The sequence below is a fragment of the Eublepharis macularius genome, chromosome 11 (genome assembly GCF_028583425.1).
Source record: "Eublepharis macularius isolate TG4126 chromosome 11, MPM_Emac_v1.0, whole genome shotgun sequence".
Taxonomy (NCBI): domain Eukaryota; kingdom Metazoa; phylum Chordata; class Lepidosauria; order Squamata; family Eublepharidae; genus Eublepharis; species Eublepharis macularius.
In genome coordinates, this window is record NC_072800.1 from 85652034 (window position 1) to 85670504 (window position 18471).

Here is an 18471-nt window from a genome sequence, read left to right on the forward strand (position 1 = left end):
GTCCCCCACCTGTTTGTACGCATACAATGTAATTGGGGTTATGGCACATGTGGGCACCTATTTCCAGATGTGTTTAGTGCAACTGTCACAAGTCAGGTAGAATGCAACCTGTGCTGTAAGATTTTTTCTTCAGAACAGAAAAGAGTCCAGTAGCACCTTTAAGACTAACCAACTTTACTGTAGCATAAGCTGTCGAGAATCACAGTTCTCTTCGTCAGATGCATCATCAGCTTTTGAAAACCACAGGTCTCTTCATCCAGATGCATATCAGATGCATCTGATGAAGAGACCTGTGGTTCTTGAAAGCTGACGACAAAGAGAGCTGAGGTTTTCGAAAGCTGACGATGCATCTGACAAAGAGAGCTGTGGTTCTCCAAAGCTGACAATGCATCTGATGAAGAGAGCTGTGGTTCTCGAAAGCTGATGATGCTTCTGATGAAGAGAGCTGTGGTTCTTGAAAGCTGACAATGCATCTGACAAAGAGAGCTGTCATTCTTGAAAGCTGATGATACATCTGACAAAGAGAGCTGTCGTTCTTGAAAGCTGACAACGCATTTGATGAAGAGAGCTGTCGTTCTCGAAAGCTTATGCTACAGTAAGGTTGGTTAGTCTTAAAGGTGCTACTGGACTCTTTTCTATTTTGCTACTCCAGACTAACACGGCTAACTCCTCTGGATCTTCTTCAGAACATTAAGTGAATTATTATAACATGGCAATATCCAGTGTACAGATCCATTCTCAGCAGTGTTAAGACAACCTGTTACAGGCTCAGGAGGTTGCCAACCTCCAGGTGGGAGCCAGAGATCTCCTGGAGTAACTGATCTCCAGCCGACAGAGCTCCGTTCCCCGGGAGAAAATGGCTGCTTTCGAGAGTGGACTCTGTGGCATTATACCCTGCCGAAGACCCTGCCCTGCCTAAACCCCACCCACTCCAGGTGCCACCCCCAAATCTCCAGGTATTTCCCAAGCATTAGTTGGCAAGCCTAGTTACAGACACTAGCAGGCCGTATACAGCAGGCACTAAAAAGGCCTTGCCTGACAGTAACTACCACAGGTATCCTAAGCGGTATACCTTTGCTGTAGTGGTTAAGAGCGGCAGGACTCTAATCCGGAGAGCCGGGTTTGATTCCCCACTCCTCCACTTGAAGCCAGCTGAGTGACCTTGAGTCAGTCACAGCTATCTCAGAGCTCTCTCAGCCCCACCCACCTCACAGGGTGATTGTTGTTGTGGTGATAATAATGGCATACTTTGTAAACCGCTCTGAGTGTGCGTCAAGTTGTCCTGAAGGGCAGTATATAAATGTTGTTGTTGTTATTATTATTATTATTATACCACCCTTCTCATCTCACCCTGGAAATTGCTCTAATGAAAGAAGGTGATGACCCCGTTTTTTCCCCCTTTCGTACATATTTTGGAAAATAGGAGAACCCTGATATTTCAAATGTTTTAGCCACAGCACAGCATTTCCATTTTGACTTTGTTGGTGCTTGTCTGAAAAGTTCCTTGCCTCTCCGCTTCCTTTATTTAAAGTTAAAGCGTGGGCACAAGTTCTTGAAACCCAAGTATATTAGAGCTGTACGCAACTTGTATATTAGAGCCATATCTTTACTAGCTATAACTTGCCCTTCTGTAAACTTAAAAGGGCTCTTGAGGCTGCGCATTGGGAGCGTTCTGCCTCTGAAGTCTCTTGTAACAAAAGGTGCCGTGGTTCAGCAAAATACAACAGAAGCCAGCAATAAACAGAAAAGACAATTCACTTGTGCCCTGATGTGGCCCCTCTTCTGAGGACAACGTAAGGATTGGCTGGTTTTTATTTCACTTTCTTTTGTGCTGCAGGCAGGAATGTGTGGCCACAGAAGAGAGTCCACAAGTGTTTTTCTGCTGCTGCGAAGGGAACTACTGCAACGAAAAGTTCACTCACTTACCTGAAGCTACAGGTCCTGAAGGTGAGTCTCCTGATTGCCATAAACAAAAGCTTTTGTCTTCGGGCAACCTTGAATTCCTAGATAGGCACCCGTAGTACAGAAAGCCTAATTAGAACAGTGATGCTCTTCAGGTTCTAATGTTGAGAAGTTCTGCAAAGTTAGGTTCTTGTTTGTTTAGAGAACAGCAGTTTTTTCCCTCTTTGTCCAAGTGAAGAGATTGCACAGTGGCTTCCTAGGCCCCGAGCAAACGGAAATAAATTCCTTTTCCTCCGAGAATGCTCGGGATGGATCATTGCAGACAGAATGTTTGTGGGAGGAGAATAACATGGTCTGCTTTATGCAGATTGAGCTAAATATCTCAATTAGCTGGTATCAAAATGCCAACTGGCACGGTGGGGGTGGGGGGACATGAACACAACGAGGCAAAATTTCAGCATCATTTGTAAAGGTGTGAACCGAAGTCTGCATCATTGACAGTTTGGTGTAGAGGTTAAGAGCGGCAGGACTCTAATCTGGAGAACCGGGTTTGATTCTTCACTCTTCTGCCTGAAGCCAGCTGGGTGATCTTGGGTCAGTCACAGCTCTCTTAGAGCTCTCTCAGCCCCGCCCACCTCACAGGGTGATTGTTGTGGGGATAATAATAACATACTTTGTAAGCAGCTCAGAGTGGGTGTTAAGTTGTCTTGAAGGGTGGTATATAAATCAAATGTGATTATGATGATTATCATCATCGTCATCATCATCATCATCATCATCTTGGGTGAGTCAAACTATGTAATTCTAATTGCTTCATGTTCCCAAAATGCAGGCTTATGCGCCCCCTTTTTACAGGCAAGGGGTGCCCTGTCAGTCTCTTTTCACAACATCAGCAAGATTGTTGAATAGAATGATCCAAAGGCTTGGGTTTGTCTGTTTCTTGCCCAGGCTTCTGAGGGAGGTTAGCAGATCACTGAGAGTTCAGATCGAGTACTGTTTTTGCAGGGTTGGCCCTCTTCAAGGGGGAGGGAATATAAGGCTCTGGCAAGCCCAGGTGTTCAAGAACGGAACATGGACTAGCTGTCAGCAGGCCAAGGGTCAAAAATCCAAACCTAGCTGGTCTGGGACTTGGTTCAAATATGATGCTAGTGACACAGGAGGACTTAATTTGCATTGACTTCACATGCTTTTCCAACATAGTGTTTATAGTGCGCCCTTGGCATTCCAGTCCCAAGCAGGTGTCCCAGTGGTGTTGCCAACTCTGCACATAGCCGTTTTGTATGCATGTACATCAGCCGTGTTTAAATGAGATGCGCAGTTCTCAAATGCAAACATCAAGGAATATGTGTTCACTTGACAGTCATCTGTCACATAATTATAATGCAGATTTTATTAACTGCATGTAGATAAAACTGCTGACATTAGCTAGGAATCCTTCCACCCATGGTAAGTTTTCAAGTTATGGTTGGGAGGGGCTTTGTCTTAGTGGTTAGAGCATATGCTTTGCATGCAAAAGACCCTAGGTTCAATTTGTTAAATTATCTCAGGTATCTAGGAAGGAGCTTTCTCTGACTTGGAAAGCCACAACTGGTCAAAGTAGACAATACGGAGCTAGATAGCCTGTCTCAGGACAAGGCAATTTCATATGTTTCTGTATGTTCATAGTTCCCAGTGGAGAAGACATCGACAATCAATACACTTGATCCAACCGTGCCCTGTGATAGAATCCTGCGTTGTTTAGAAGTGCTCTCGTTCCTGATCACCAGATGCTGGAAATACATGGGAGACATTTCTCTCATTGGTTGTTGTGGGTTTTCCGGGCTGTATTGCCGTGGTCTTGGCCAAGACCACGGCAATACAGCCCGGAAAACCCACAACAACCATCGTTCTCCGGCCGTGAAAGCCTTCGACAATACATTTCTCTCATTCTCCACTGTGTTTTAGACATAGATGGACTTTTGGCTAAATCAGCAGGAAAGCGAGTTACAATCTTACCATTTTTACTGTTGTTTCTCCTTTCAGTGGTGTACGAACCACCTCCGCCAACCCCATCGCTGCTCAACATTCTGGTTTACTCTCTGCTTCCAATCATTGCTCTCTCTATCGCCGTTTTGCTGGCCTTCTGGATGTATCGTCACCGCAAGCCCCCGTACGGGCATGTTGACATCAGTGAGGTATGCGAGAAGTGAGGGAATATTGAGAAGTGAGGGAATATTGAGAAGTGAGGGAATATGCGAGAAGTGAGGGAATAAAATAATAATTGACAGCTGTCTTACCCACTGGGCCTTGCATTTTGAAAACCATTGATCAAATTATCATCAGTTCACAAAAATTAAAACACAGGTAATAAATCACCTCTTAAAAACCAATAAAACCAACAAAAAGGTAAAACTGTACCTAAAATTTATTTATTTACTTCGAATTTCTATTCCGCCCTCCCTGCATGCGGGCTCAGGGCGGATAACAACATACTAAAATACAATAAAAATTCATCTACATTAAAACAGTGTATTCATACACATTTAAAACAGGATGGTGGACAGCCTTCACAGGGAGGGTTAAGATTTTATACACCCCTTTTTTCAGGCCGGCAGAGGCCCAGCCTCAGCCATATGCCTGGCGGAACAACTCTGGCTTGCAGGCCCGGCGGAAGGATAGTAGGTCCTGCCGGGCCCTGATTTCAGCAGACAGAGCGTTCCACCAGGTGGAAGCCAGGACCGAAAAGGCCCTGGCTCTAGTCGAGGCTAGGCGGGCCTCCTTTGGGCCAGGGACCACCAACAGCTGTTTGTCCCCTGATCGGAGCGTCCTCTGGGGGAATATATGGGGAGACACGGTCCCGTAGATACGCTGGTCCCAGTCCGAACAGGACCTTGTAGGTCAATACCAGAACCTTGAATCTGATCCGGTACTCCACTGGCAACCAATGCAGCTTGCATAAGAATGGTGTTATATGCTCTCGTAATAACACGCGCCACTGCATTTTGTACCAGCTGTAACCTCCGGGTCAGGCTCAAGGGCAGCCCTGCGTAGAGCGAGTTACAGTAATCTAGTCTAGAGATGAAAATACATACGAAAACATATAAACAACAAAACATTGGGCAGAAAGGAGGGACCAACGAGGAAATGCCAAATGAAAGAAAAAGCCCTTGCTGCTGGTGGAAGATGGCAACAGAAGGAGACAGATGAGTCTTCCTGGAGAGACAGTTCCAGAATTTTGGTGCCACGACTGAGAAAGCCATCTCCCTGGTTGCTACTTGCCTAATCTTGGAAAGTGGGGGCACCTGAAATAGGGCCTGAGAACACGACCATTGTGGTTGGGTAGGTTCATAAAGGTGTAGGCAATCCCTCAGGTATTTTGGACCCAAACCATATAGAGCTTTCAAGATTGTATTTGTTCATGATGTTTGTGAACCACCTCCAATAGGAATTGGCAGTATATCAAGATTTCACCTAAATTGGTTAGAAAGATTTGTGGTAGACAGGTTGACCACCAAGGGCTAGTTATGATTGCTTCAGTCTTCAGACCCTCTGGGTGCTAGAGACAGGTGCAAACTGCTGGGGAAGCACTGCCAGTGAGATTTCCCGAAGGAATCTGGCCTGACCGCCGCTGTAAACGGGTTGGTACCGTCTGTCGTGGCTGTTCTCATGTTCTGTAATGGCAAGTTGCTCTTTCCCACGCACATTGTGAAAAATACAATATTTTAAGTGAAGCAGAGGGAAGAGAAGTGCCAGGGTGATGTAGACTTTTAAAAACTTCTGTTTTTGCTGGGAGCAGGGTACAAAGTTTGCTGAATACCCACTTACATCATCTTGTTTTTATACAAGTGCATTAGCCTGATTTTAGTTTCCTAAGTAATGCTTTCAGTTAGAATAATATATAGTAAAATGCCAAGCTAATTGAAGTTCAAGAGAAAAATGCCACTGCTTTTGTCGTTAAATATTGAAGCAGACTTTGGGGGGAACAAAGTCCTTAATCAAGGTCCTTAGTCAACATATTTTTTTGCCATTTCAGATGCAGAATAAAGCCATGCCATGTTTTTTAAAAATCAAGGTTAAATTTTCTGGTGGAAACTTAACAGTTTAGGGGCATTTATATACAGCTACGGCTAGGTGCTGGAAGACTTGTAATTAGAGGTGGACATGAACCGAAATATGAACCAAAGTTTGTCACAAACCGGGCCATTTTGACGGTTAGTTGGAGTACATTTCTGATGAACCACGATGATTTTTAGAGCAGTTCGTGCGGTTCATTTTTTGGTTTGTCATTTTAGACAGCCTGCTGCCACTCAATCTGTTACCTAGGCAACAGGAGGATGGGCTTTCTGCAGAATTTCTGTAGGCCTGGAACTGACGAACCGATGAACCAAACAAACCGTCCGCTAACTGGGCAAGTTCATGGCAGTTCGTGGTTCGTCAAATGCGACGAACCGCAACGAACTGCCATTTTCCTGGTTCGTGTCTGCCTCTACTTGTAATGCATCCCCCACAGGTGTTTGTTTTAGTTCAAAGTTGGACAAGGGGTGCTAAATTGAATCAAGGCTGTGGCATGAAGGAGTGTGGGAGGGAGAAGGCTAATTTTGATTTGATATCTTAAATATATTACTAAACATATAAAGTGTTTAGAGCTTCTAACTCAAGACAAAACATTCTCTTGGATCCTTCCTCCTCCACCCGCAAATACCTTTGATTAGCATTGCCAACCTCCAAGTGGAGCCTGGAGATCTCTGGATGAGACGTGGAGGAAATGACTGCTCTGGAGGATGGATTCTATGGCATTATGCCCTGCCAAGATTCCACCCCTCCTGAAAATCTCCCTTTCCCAGGCTGCAGCCAGAAATCTCCAGGAGAGCAAGATTCAGGTCTCTAAGGTGTTACTAGATACGAGTCTTGCTTTTCTACCACAGGCCAACATGGCGACCCACCTGAAAAATCTCCAAGAATTTCCCAATCTGGAGCTGACCAGGATCAAATGGCGCAGAGAATCCTAATGTTGTTGTGGGAGGAACACCTTTCTGCTTCTGCCAACCTGGCGAAGGGTGGGGAAAACACGGGTACAAAATTCTCCATCCCAGCTTGCAGAGGGATGTAGGAACCCAAGTGGTCCATCTAGCATCAGTTTGCTCTTGAGGGAGAGCAAGGGGACTGGCATGTAGGCTCCATCACATTACCTTTGGGAAGAGGTTTGCCACAGATTGCTTTACCTATGCCTTTTTACTTCCTCTGAGACACAAGAGCAGTTATGCTGTGGACAGGCAGCTAGTGGTACACTTTAACTGTGCTGAGACTTGATTCCTTGGAAAGGAAGCCACAGTTCTCAGGTTCCCTAGTGACGTTGTGGGTGGGGACTGGAAAAACTTGACCAATCCATGACAAGGCTGAAGTAGGACAATGCAAGTAAGCTGGAATGGAAAGGGGGCTACAAATCAGGCTGTGGGGAGGAATATCTGTTTTGAGGACTGGTTAAAGCCTGGAAGAGACCAGGAGACAAAAGAAGCATCTCCAAAGTGAGAGGAGGCTTGGTTGGTTCTCGTGGTTTGGAAGACAAATTGTTAAAAATATTCATTTGAACATAGCTATATAAAATATTCAGTGCATGTGTTTGGATGCTACGCGGCACTTCGGTTTCTTAAAAAAACGCTCACTTGGATCCGATGTACTAGTTAGGCTGCTTTCACACAAGTTGGGTAATGCGCTTTTGCAATTGTTTGCAACTGGGTTTTCCTGCAGAAAAGTGCATTATCCAGCATGTAGGAAAGCAGCCGTAGTGCTTGCCGTGGAGCATGCGTCCTCTTCCACTAGCCCTCCCATTTGCACAACGGCCCACTGAAAAAGATGGGTCATGTGCAGATGGAAGCTTTAGTGGAAGAGGAAGTGCGCACCATAGAAGACACTTGCATGAAGGGAACTTGTCCAAGCCATAGTTCACACATCAGTTTTCCTCATCAGAAGGGCTAAAAAATAGTCTGTATTTTTAAAGTTAAAAGCCTGATACGAATTTTTGCATCTGATTACCTTGAGTCTACATAGTGTGGGGTTGGGGGGTCAGAGAGAATCTTCGTCCCTAGGGACTCTTTGCCCCCTTAGATCCATACCACGAGTTGCCTGTAGACCCACCACAAAATGAAATCGTGTTTGTCTGAAACTTGTCATTCGCATCCTCTTCATTGATGTCTTTTCCTTAGGATCCCGGTCCGCCGCCCCCTTCTCCACTGGTTGGACTGAAGCCTTTGCAGTTGTTGGAGATCAAAGCCAGGGGGCGCTTTGGCTGTGTCTGGAAGGCTCAGCTGATGAATGATTATGTGGCAGTGAAAATCTTCCCCATACAGGTGAGTTTGGGCCCTCCCCTGCTGTTCAGAAATAATTGCTTCCCACCTGCAGGTGGAATTTCAGAGAGATTCTAGGCCACTCATTTTTAACTGGGGGGGGGGCATATTTTGAACAGCATCAACAGTATTGGCTGCCATTCGCTCCTCCCCAGCATGAATATTAGCAGAGGCTCTGAAAACAGCCCTTTGCAGAAGTTTGGCCACTCACTTCAGGGCTAAACAAAGGGCTTGAGTTATTCCTTGTATACCTTCGCTTCTCAGCACCGTTCCCCTGAAGAACACAAGCGATTAATTCTGATGGATCCTGAATTACTGCAGAGGGTGGAGAGGGTGGAAAAAAGGGCCTTGCGGTGCCTTTAGTGACTCTGTGTGTGTTATGTTCCCATCAAGTCACTTCTGTCTTACGGCAACCCTATGAATGAATGACCTTCAAAATGTTCTCTCATTAACAGCCTTGCTTAGCCCTTGCAGACTGAAGGCTGTAAGTCAGTTCATCTCACGTTGGGTCATCCTCTTTTCCTACTGCCTTCCACCTTTCCTAACATTGTCTTTTCCAGTGAATCGGACTTTTCATGATGTGACCAAAGTGCAAAAGCCATAGCTTAGTCATTTTTGCTTCTAGGGGGAATTTGAGGTTGATTTGGTCTGCGTGAATGTAAAGAACCCTCAAGTTGGACCCGATTTATAGCAGTCCCAGCAAGAGGGGCTTTCCAAGGCAAGTAAGAAGCAGAGCTAGTTTGCCATTGCCTTCTTCTACTGACCCTGCTTAGCTTCTGAGATCTGATGAGATCGGGCTACACCGTACCACCTTCCCCCCAGTTGATTTGATTCTCCCTCAAGTTGATTTTTAAGAACAATAACATTTGATTTATATACCGCCCTTCGTGACAACTTAATGCCCACTCAGAGCGGTTTACAAAGTATGTCATTATTATCCCCACAACTGTCACCCTGTGAGGTGGGTAGGGCTTGAGAGAGCTCTGGAAGAGCTGTGACTGGCCCAAGCTCACCCAGCTGGCTTCAAGTGGAGGAGTGGGGAATCAAACCTGGTTCTTCAGATTAGAGTCCTGGCACTCTTAACCAAACTACACCAAACTGGCTTTTCTTTTTGGCAGCCCATGGTAACTGTAAAACTCTCCTCCAACATCACATTTCAGATGAAAATGACTGGTGACCAGCAGATTGATTGTGGCTTAAGCATCCGTGGATGAAAGCCAGCATGTATCCCACAAACGCTCATGCCATAGCTGAAGCTGATAATCTTGAAGTTGCCACAAGACTGACAGGACTACACCGTATCACCTTTGGAATCTGTCAGTCTGCAGAAAGTGGGATCCCTTTTCCTTTTGTGTTGCCTTACATGTGGGAGAAAAATTACTCACCTGTTAGATTCCAACGTCTCTCTGAATGGTTCAATAAAAAGTGACAAAAATTTGAAAAAGTGCATAAATAAGTTTTCATTGTTGAGGCCGTCAGGAGGCAGCAAGGCAGCCCACTCTTGTCCCCCGACCCAGACCCAGCTAAGAGCTCTGCTCCCCAAGGAACACTTGTACTGAATTTTTTATTGATGCACTTATACCTGAGAACTGCTTTAGGATTTATTTTTGCTAAAAAGCAGGACAAACGTATACAAACAGAGTGATCCGTTTACAGCGCAGAGTTACTCCGCTCTTAAGTCCATTGAAGTCAATGGGAGTACACTGGAGTAGCTACATAGGATTGCACTGTAAATGGCGTAAATAATTAGAGGGAGTATCATTGGGAGGAGAGGCTCTGTTGCAGCCATATGGGAAATGGTGAGCGGGAGCAGCTGAGTTCATGGTCTTCATTCTTAGCAGCATTTGTATTTGGAATTCTGGCCGGAGACAGAACTTCTGGAGCTTCCATTCTACTCTGCCTCATCAGCAACTCCTCAGGGTACCCGACCCTGCAACAGACCCAGATGCCAGCTCTGCCCTCATATCTACCCAGGAAATACGATTACAGGACCCAATGGCGTCAACTACACTGTCTCTGGCTCTTACAGCTGCTCATCCTCCCAACGTGATATATGCCCTCATGTGCCAACAATGTCCATCTGCTCTGTACATGGGACAAACCAGCCAACCTCTGCGCAAAAGAATAAATGAACACAAATCTGACATTAAAAATGGCAACATCCAGAAACCAGTGGGAGAACACTTCAGTCTGCCAGGACATTCCATCAAGGACTTAAAGGTCGCTGTAGTTCAACAGAAACCTTTCAAAAACAAAATCCAAGGGGAAGCTGCTGAATTGGAATTCATATGTAAATTTGATTCAGTCAGGCTTGGATTGAATAGAGACTATGAATGGTTATCTCATTATCACAAGTAACTGATTTCATTATCAGAAGCTACTGATTGCATCTACTCCCCCCTCCCCTCACCACCTATAGATATCTGACCAGTTTCTTCATACCCTCCATGCATCTGACAAAGAGAGCTGCGGTTCTCGAAAGCTTATGCTACAGCAAAGTTGGTTAGTCTTAAAGGTGCTACTGGGCTCTTTTCTATTTTGCTGCTACAGACTAACACGGCTGACTCCTCTGGATCATCAGCCACTGTCGTCTGTAATTCCTGGTGTTCCTGAGCTGGGCTGATAATCACACCTTGATATCAACAGGGAACCCCAGACTTTTCTTCTAATTGTCGATGGAATTTTAAAACGGCATGAGAGAATACCTGAAGGCTTTGTTATAAAAGATCGCAGGACCAAGCATTTTGTGCTTGGTATAGCAAGCATTTTGTGACTTAGCCTTCCCCAGGGCTGGGAACTATTTTTTAATGAAGCCTTAGACAGTGGAGATGCATCACGAAACTTTGGGGCTGGAGCTGAAAAGAGGCATGTTGCTAACAGCACACTGAGAAAGCAGATGGCCTGTCTGCAGCTAGAGGAGCACCGAATCTTTTGTTTTCAGCTGGTGTTTTCTTTATGCATTTGTTATTTCATGGCTTACTTCTAAATGTATTTACGTTTAACATTTCTAGACAGCTTTTCCGTATTAAAGATACATAAACCAGCATACAGAAAAGGCTATTTTTGCAGTGTGGAAAGTTGTTAGTGGAAAGCTGCTTTCGCTGAGTCATTGAACATGACATTGCTAAGTCATCGGAGGAGTCCGTGTACTTTCCATGTTGCTAATCAGAGGGCAAAATCATATTAGTTTTTAAGAGGAGAGGTGGAGAAAGGGATGGTATTCTTAAATGTGTACTTCCAGATTTGATCTGCCTGGGTGTGGCTCAGTCACTCAGTTGTATAGACTCGCGCCTGGAAGGGAGGGGGTTATGGCTCAGTGGCCTTTCCCTTTTAGGCTCACCTGGAGCTGCTGTGTTTTAGGTGCAAGGTCAGAGCAGTGTCCAACGAGGCTTTTAATTAAGGGTTCTTCGAAACTCATATTAGTGTGTTTTTAGTCTGAAATCGTTATTTTAAACTGTTCAGTGGTGTTTGTATGCTGTGGTTGAGAGCCAAACTACATGAGAGGCCAGACAAATGTTCTTAACGTACCAGGTGTTGCAAGGTTCCTTGGGTAATGTAGTCTTGCAAAGAACAGCTGCTCGATGCAATTCTTTGCTGGGGAAAGAGCGATGGGAGGGATTCTTTTTCCCTCTCTTGCCAAAAACCTCAGCTTGGGTTTTCTTCCTGGAGCTCAGATGTGTGTGTGTGGGGGGGGCACATAACAGGAGGCAGGAAATGCAGCTTTTTGAGAGAGAGAGAGAGAGAGAGAGAGAATCTCCCCCATCACTCTTTTCCCGAGCAGAGGCTTTGGGCAAGAGAGAGACACAGAGAGAGACACAGAGAGAGAGAGAGAGAGAGAGAGAGAGAGAGATATTCCCTGGTGGAGAATCGCATCGAGCAGCTTTTCTTTGTAAGATTACACTACTAGGGGACCTTGCGGGACCCGACACGCACCCGGCATCTCGTGCAGTTTCCCTCTGAGTCTGATGCTTGATTTTAATTAATAACTTTTAATGTTTTGTTTTTATGTTTTATTTTGTAAGTGGCCTTAGGCAGGTTCTGTGGAGAGGCAGCCTAAAAAAATGACTAAATCAATCAGTCAAGCATCTCCTTTGTGTGCGGAAAGTCGTTGGGTCGTCGGGTCGGTCCTTGTCATCTTTGGTTAAAAAGGATTAGGTAGTAGGTGATGGCTGAGTGGAGAAGCCAGATCAAACCAGATACGTGCAATATCTTTGGCTTTGGGTGTTAACTGGCATTGGTTGTGTCAAACTGGAGGATGGTGAAGAGGATGAGAATTCTCCCCCTCAGATAATACCATTCCCAGAGTTCCCTGGCACAGAGAGACAGAATGATTGCTAAACCAGTTTAAATCTGTGGTTTAGAAAGACTTCGAGGATTCTGTAGATGCCGTGCCTTATTCTTTAATCCTCCTCAGTTCATTTGACATTGTGGATTTAGAGAAGAAGATTTCTGTGTCATCTGTTCCAGGCCAGCTCTGACTAACTAGTTGGATATTTTATCCTAATCCAGATTAGAAAACTGTAACTGTTAAGAATTATACACAAAAGGTTTAAATCTGGTTAATGTCTGCCCAGTCCTTGTTCTTTTCTGTGCTGTCTCAGAAAACCTTTAATTAAGCTCCGTTTGGTAATGATTTTTATGTGGCCTCCTTATTTCATCTTCCTCTGTTTGGAGCCTGTGGAAAGCAGTCTGAGAAAACGTCAATTTATCCTTGTTCTCTCTAATTTCTAGTGAAGCGAGCAGACTAAAGTTCTTTGGCTGATTCTTCAAGTTAGGAACGGTGGCTTTGGCAGAACGCTGAATGGAGGGAAGAATTTAATAATGTGTTTACTTATTTATAAAATCTTTGACTTGTCTTTCTGCCAGAGAAAGTTCCCAAGGTGATGAACACTCAATAAGACTCAATGTAAATTTGATGATAATAGCTGAGGCACATCAGATGAATTGTGCAGATGAGCAGAAAGGGCCTGACTACCTCCGATGGCATTGTGGGATAAGTAACAAATACCAAGGTCATTTCCCATTACAGACAGATTCATCTAAATCAGCCGTTTCCTCAAGGAGTTGTCCCCTGAACAAGCGATGGCCCTCCCCGCAAACAAAGCATCTCTGTATTCTTGCACACTAAAGCAGGCAGAAGTAGTGTACTCTGTATTGTAAGAGGAGAAGTATTTCAGAGCTGAAGCAAGCCAGGCATGCTAGATGCTGCAGGTCGTTGCCACAGGAGGTGGTGGCAGCTACAAGCATTGCCAGCTTCAAGAGGGGACTGGACAAATATATGGAGCAGAGGTCCATCAGTGGCTATTAGCCACAGGAGATAGGTGGTATTCTCTTTGTGGGGAGGTGGTGCTCTGTTGTCTTGGTGCTGGAAGGAAGGCAGTGGGAGGGCTTCTGGTGTCCTGGCCTCACTGACAGTCCTTTAGATGGCACTGGATTTCTAGCCACTGTGTGTGACAGAATGTTGGACTGGATGGGCCACTGGCCTGATCCAACATGGCTTTGCTTATGTTCTTATGTTCTTATGTCCCTAGCCCCGTGACAAAGAACATCCAGCACTTCACCAAACCAATTTGCAAGATTCTTTGGTATTACATTAACTGTTGCGACCGGATGGCATTGTGAACGCCCAGAAATAGCACTGCTCACAAAGCACTATTTTTTAAAAAGAAAATCCTAACCACTCCTCTCCGTCCTTGTAGGATAAGCAGTCCTGGCAAAGTGAGAGGGAGATTTTCGGCACCCCAGGCATGAAGCATGAAAACCTGTTGCAGTTTATTGCAGCGGAAAAGCGTGGAACAAACCTGGAGACGGAACTGTGGCTGATCACAGCTTTCCACGACAAGGTAAAAGATGTGTGTATGTGTTGTCATCCTGACAGGTGCTGAAACATACATAGTGCAGCCGGAGCAGAATCGGCGCAGCCCTATTTTCCTCCTGTTTCTTTGGATGAGAAAGTAGGAGAGGGAGTAGAGAGGCAGTTTGGTGTCGTGGTTAAGAGCAGCAGGACTCTAATCTGGAGAACCGGGTTTGATGCCCCACTCCACCACATGTTGCCAGTTGGGTGACCTTGGGTTAGTCACTGCTCTCTCAGAGCCCTCTCAGCCCCACCCACCTCACAGGGTGATTGTCATGAGGATAATAATAACACCGCTCTGAGTGGGCGTTGTCCTGAAGAGCAATATATAAATCAAAAGTTATTATTATGTTATTATATCCTATTTGGTTCCCTGGAGGATTGGAATTCAGCCCCACCTGCTTTTTCTTCCCTCTCTGGAAATGTTTATCTCCAGTGGGAGAAGGCATGATAAGAAGTTGGATGGTGCTTTACTGCCATTTGTTCATTCTAAGCCCTCTTATGTATAGGAGAAGCTTGCAGTGCCCATAGGAAACAATGTAAGTGGGAGCCATATATGAGTACCATTCTCATTCAAGAGCTTTTAAAGTAACATTTAATTGCAACAGTAAGAGCTTTTTAAGCATGTGCTCAATTCTCCCATTGAAATGAACTGGGCTTAAAGTGACGAAATTTGGCCAGATCGTGGCCATAGTCAATCTAAAGAGCTTTATAACTAAGCAGCAGCCATTAGCTATGTAACAGATAATCTTGTCTCTCTCCAGGGCTCTCTGACTGATTATCTCAAGGGGAATATTATCAGTTGGAACGAACTCTGTCATGTTGCAGAAACGATGGCACGTGGGCTTTCTTACCTGCATGAAGATGTCCCTTGGTGCAAGGGGGAAGGACACAAACCCGCTATAGCACACAGGTGTGGTTCTTTTATCATTTTCAAAGCCATTGCACCAACATCCAGTCGTAGGGTTACCACTTTGTAACTGCAGTGGGGCTTTTGTATTTATTATTAGATTTCTATTCTGCCCTCCCCAAAGCAGGCTCAGGGAGGATACGGCAAGCTACTTTCCTTGTCAAAGCTGAAAGTTTCCAACAATCCAATTATACATACAAGTCATACTTACAAACTGAAAGGGTCCAATCAGACAGATGAATTTCCATAATAAAGAAGCCCCCTTGCTTGCTTTCTAGTTTTTAGGGAACTTGACAGTGAAATCCTAAGCAGAGTTACTCCAGTCTAAGCCCAAGGGGACTGGAGTACCTCTGCTTAAGATGTCACTGTGAGTTACCTCCAGAGGGGAAAGGGCAGGAGAGAAATCTCTCTGTTGGCTTGGATTCATTCAGAGTCAAATACCCCAGGGCCTTGCAAAGACAGGGTATTTTAAAAAGCAAATGCTTTCAACTTGGCATGTTACATTCTGTGTTTGCTGTCCAGAACCAAGTGCAGTGTTGACTGCAGTTTTGCTCTTCTACCAACTGTTGTGTGGGGTAATATGGCAGACATTCTGCAGGAGGCAAAGTAATAAGAGGAAAATGCATGGCGTGTTTAGGCTGCCTTACCTGGAATGAAAGGAATACACATCTCCTGATTTCAAAACAGTGGTGGCAGTCAGTGAGTCACCGTAGTCCAATGAATATCGGACTGACCTTGGAACGTCATTGTGCGGCATTGTGTCTTCCAGGCTTGGGGAAAAGCGGTACCTAAAATATGATTCCATTACTTTGAATATTAGGACAGTGTTGTATAAAGAGCAGCAAACTGCACTAGGAAGATGTGGAGCTTGAGTTTTAGCTTGTTTCTATAGGAAGAAGAGGCTTTAGATAATCATTGAGACGAAGTGCAGGGAATCCAGTTCAAACTTGCAAGCCCTGCTCAACGTCTGCCACAGCGGACCTTACAAGAAGATGCTGTGCAATAATAATATTAATTAAAAACCACAACGTACGTTTGTTTAGCACCATCAATGTATTATTTATTTAAAGAGTTACTGACATGTAGTAGTTAGAATGTTGGACTAGGATCTGGGCGACTCAGGTTCGAATCCCTACGTTGCCATGGAAGCTTGCTAGGTGGTCTTTTGGTCCCCATTGGGGAGGAAGGTGGGTATCAATGAAATCAATGAATAAATACAGAATTTATATTCTGCTTTCCTGCCCAGTCAGGCCCCCTGTGGCAGCTAATAATTAACAGCAGCCTGTTATAGAACACATCATACAACCATTTTAAAACTACAAGTGAAATACATATATAAAAACACAGACCCAGCAATTAAGACATAGGGCAGGAGGGAGGGGTCGTTGAGGGAATTCCAGCTGAAACAAAAATACCTTCACTCACTGGTGGAAGGTGACAGAGGGAGGTCTACAGTTTTGGTGCTATGACTGAGATGGCCCTTTCTCTGGTACACGTGACTTTCCACAACCTTGCCCTGAGGGACTTGCAGTCTAAAATAGGAAAGAGTCCTGTAGCACCTTTAAGACTAACCAACTTTATTGTAGCATAAGCTTTCGAGAGCCACAGCTCTCTTCGTCAGATGCATCTGACGAAGAGAGCTGTGGCTCTCGAAAGCTTATGCTACAATAAAGTTGGTTCATCTTAAAGGTGCTACTGGACTCTTTACTATTTTGCTACTACAGACTAACACGGCTAACTCCCCTAAAATATGACATTCAGTGCTTTTTGGAGAGTGGTCAGTCATACTTGGGCCTTCCTTCCTTCCTAGTCAGGGACTATGCATTTTACTATTACAGTGGTGGCTATGGAGATTACAGACCGTAGCCATGAAGAGTGAAGATTATGGTCAGCCTGCATTTAAACAAATGCCGGGGTGGATGAGATGAAAAATGCTTCCGTACAGTGAGCTCGCAGTCTCAGACACAGACTGGTGAGTGCCAGTCCTAAAACAACAACAACAAAAAAGACAAAATGAAATGGTTTGTTTTTAAAGTAGGATCGCCAGGCCAAGGCTGGTAATCATCAAGAGACTTAATCAGCTTTGGGGAGGTAGGGTGCTCTCTGTGGTTTAACCATAGAGTTTGGGGTGAATTCTACGGTATTGCCCCTACATGGTAATGTCAATCGCAGGTCATAATGGAAGTGACTAGAGATGGGCATGAATCGAATTATGATCCAAAAAAACACACGAACCAGGCCGGTTCATGGTTCACGAACCAGTGGTTCGAGGAAGTTTGTTTCCATGAACTTCCACGAACTGGTCTACTGGTTCGTTTGGGTTGTTTTAAAGGGGCTTTTCCTGCTGCTTGCAAGTGGCAGGTCCCTTTAAACTATCAGCTGGCAGGTGGCAGGGGGGGATCTCCCCTCGCTGCCTGCCAGCTGATAGTTTATAGGAACCTACCGCTTGCAAGACAGGAAAGGGCCCTTTAAACTGTCAAATGTTCCCTTCCCTGCCGCTGCTAAGCGGCCGGAAAGGGACATTTAAACCGCACGAACTGGTTCGTAAACTTGCCCCAGTTTGTGCCAGTTCGTGGTTCCTGGTTCGTGAAAACCCACGAACCACGAACCTCATGGTTTGGGTTTTTTGTGGTTTGTGCTCATCTCTAGAAGTGACGTCACCACATCACCAGCAGTGGTGATTTCCCCCCACTCCACCAAGCAGCAGTGGGGAAAGAAGAGGGCTGCCTGCAGGAGGTCTCCAGCCAATCAGGAAACCTGGGAGCCTTGTTTTAAAGCCATGTGCCTTTTTTTGTCAGATGCTGGGTAAATTAATATCTACGGGCTACTTCTTAACATTACCATCCAGAATGATTTTTGGCATTGCCTTAGATCATTTATTTGCAAACTAGCCGTCTGGGAAAATCCTTGGAATGTTTTCCCAGCTTCCTCAGTGATGGCCTTCCTGGTGCATGCTGTTGCATCTCCCTCCCAGCCTTCCCTTGAAATCCATATTTGAAGAGAGCATTGAGTGTCTCCAGAAACATGCTGCCCTTTGATCTGGATGACAAGGGCCAACATGTTTGTCTGTTTCCTGGGCATGTCCCAGAGTGCTTTGCAGCATGGCTGCCGGATTCCTCCCTGGTGAAGTCCGGGTGTGAAAAGGGTTCCCTGAAAAATCTCTCTCACAGCTTTTCAAGTGTTACACTGCCCCCTAACGGAACTGTGAGAAGAAGACACGGAGAGGAATATGTTGACTACAAGAGATAATTGCTGTTTTCATTGGCAACTGCCCTCGTTTTCGAGAACGCAAACGCAACCTGCCATTGATTCTTTCTTCTGCTGGTGATTTTCTCTATTCTAGCCACTGAAGAAAAGTAAACGGCTTCTTTTTACTCTTTGGGATCCCTTAAAACATTCATTATATAGCACAGAATTCTTTTTCCAGGATAAAGCAAGATAGCGGTTAAAAATATGTAACAGTGCCATCTGAATAAGCTGGG

General features: G+C 45.0%; 1 protein-coding gene across 1 annotated transcript in view; it reads left to right on the top strand.

Moving 5' to 3' along the window:
• Positions 1-18471, top strand: part of ACVR2B (activin A receptor type 2B) — a 156540-nt gene that overhangs the window by 128247 nt on the left and 9822 nt on the right. The window contains exons 3-7 of the mRNA XM_054991009.1: positions 1838-1947; positions 3925-4076; positions 8085-8228; positions 13925-14068; positions 14844-14992. Of these exons, the coding sequence (XP_054846984.1) occupies positions 1838-1947; positions 3925-4076; positions 8085-8228; positions 13925-14068; positions 14844-14992 (699 nt within the window). The remainder of the gene's footprint in view (positions 1-1837; positions 1948-3924; positions 4077-8084; positions 8229-13924; positions 14069-14843; positions 14993-18471) is intronic.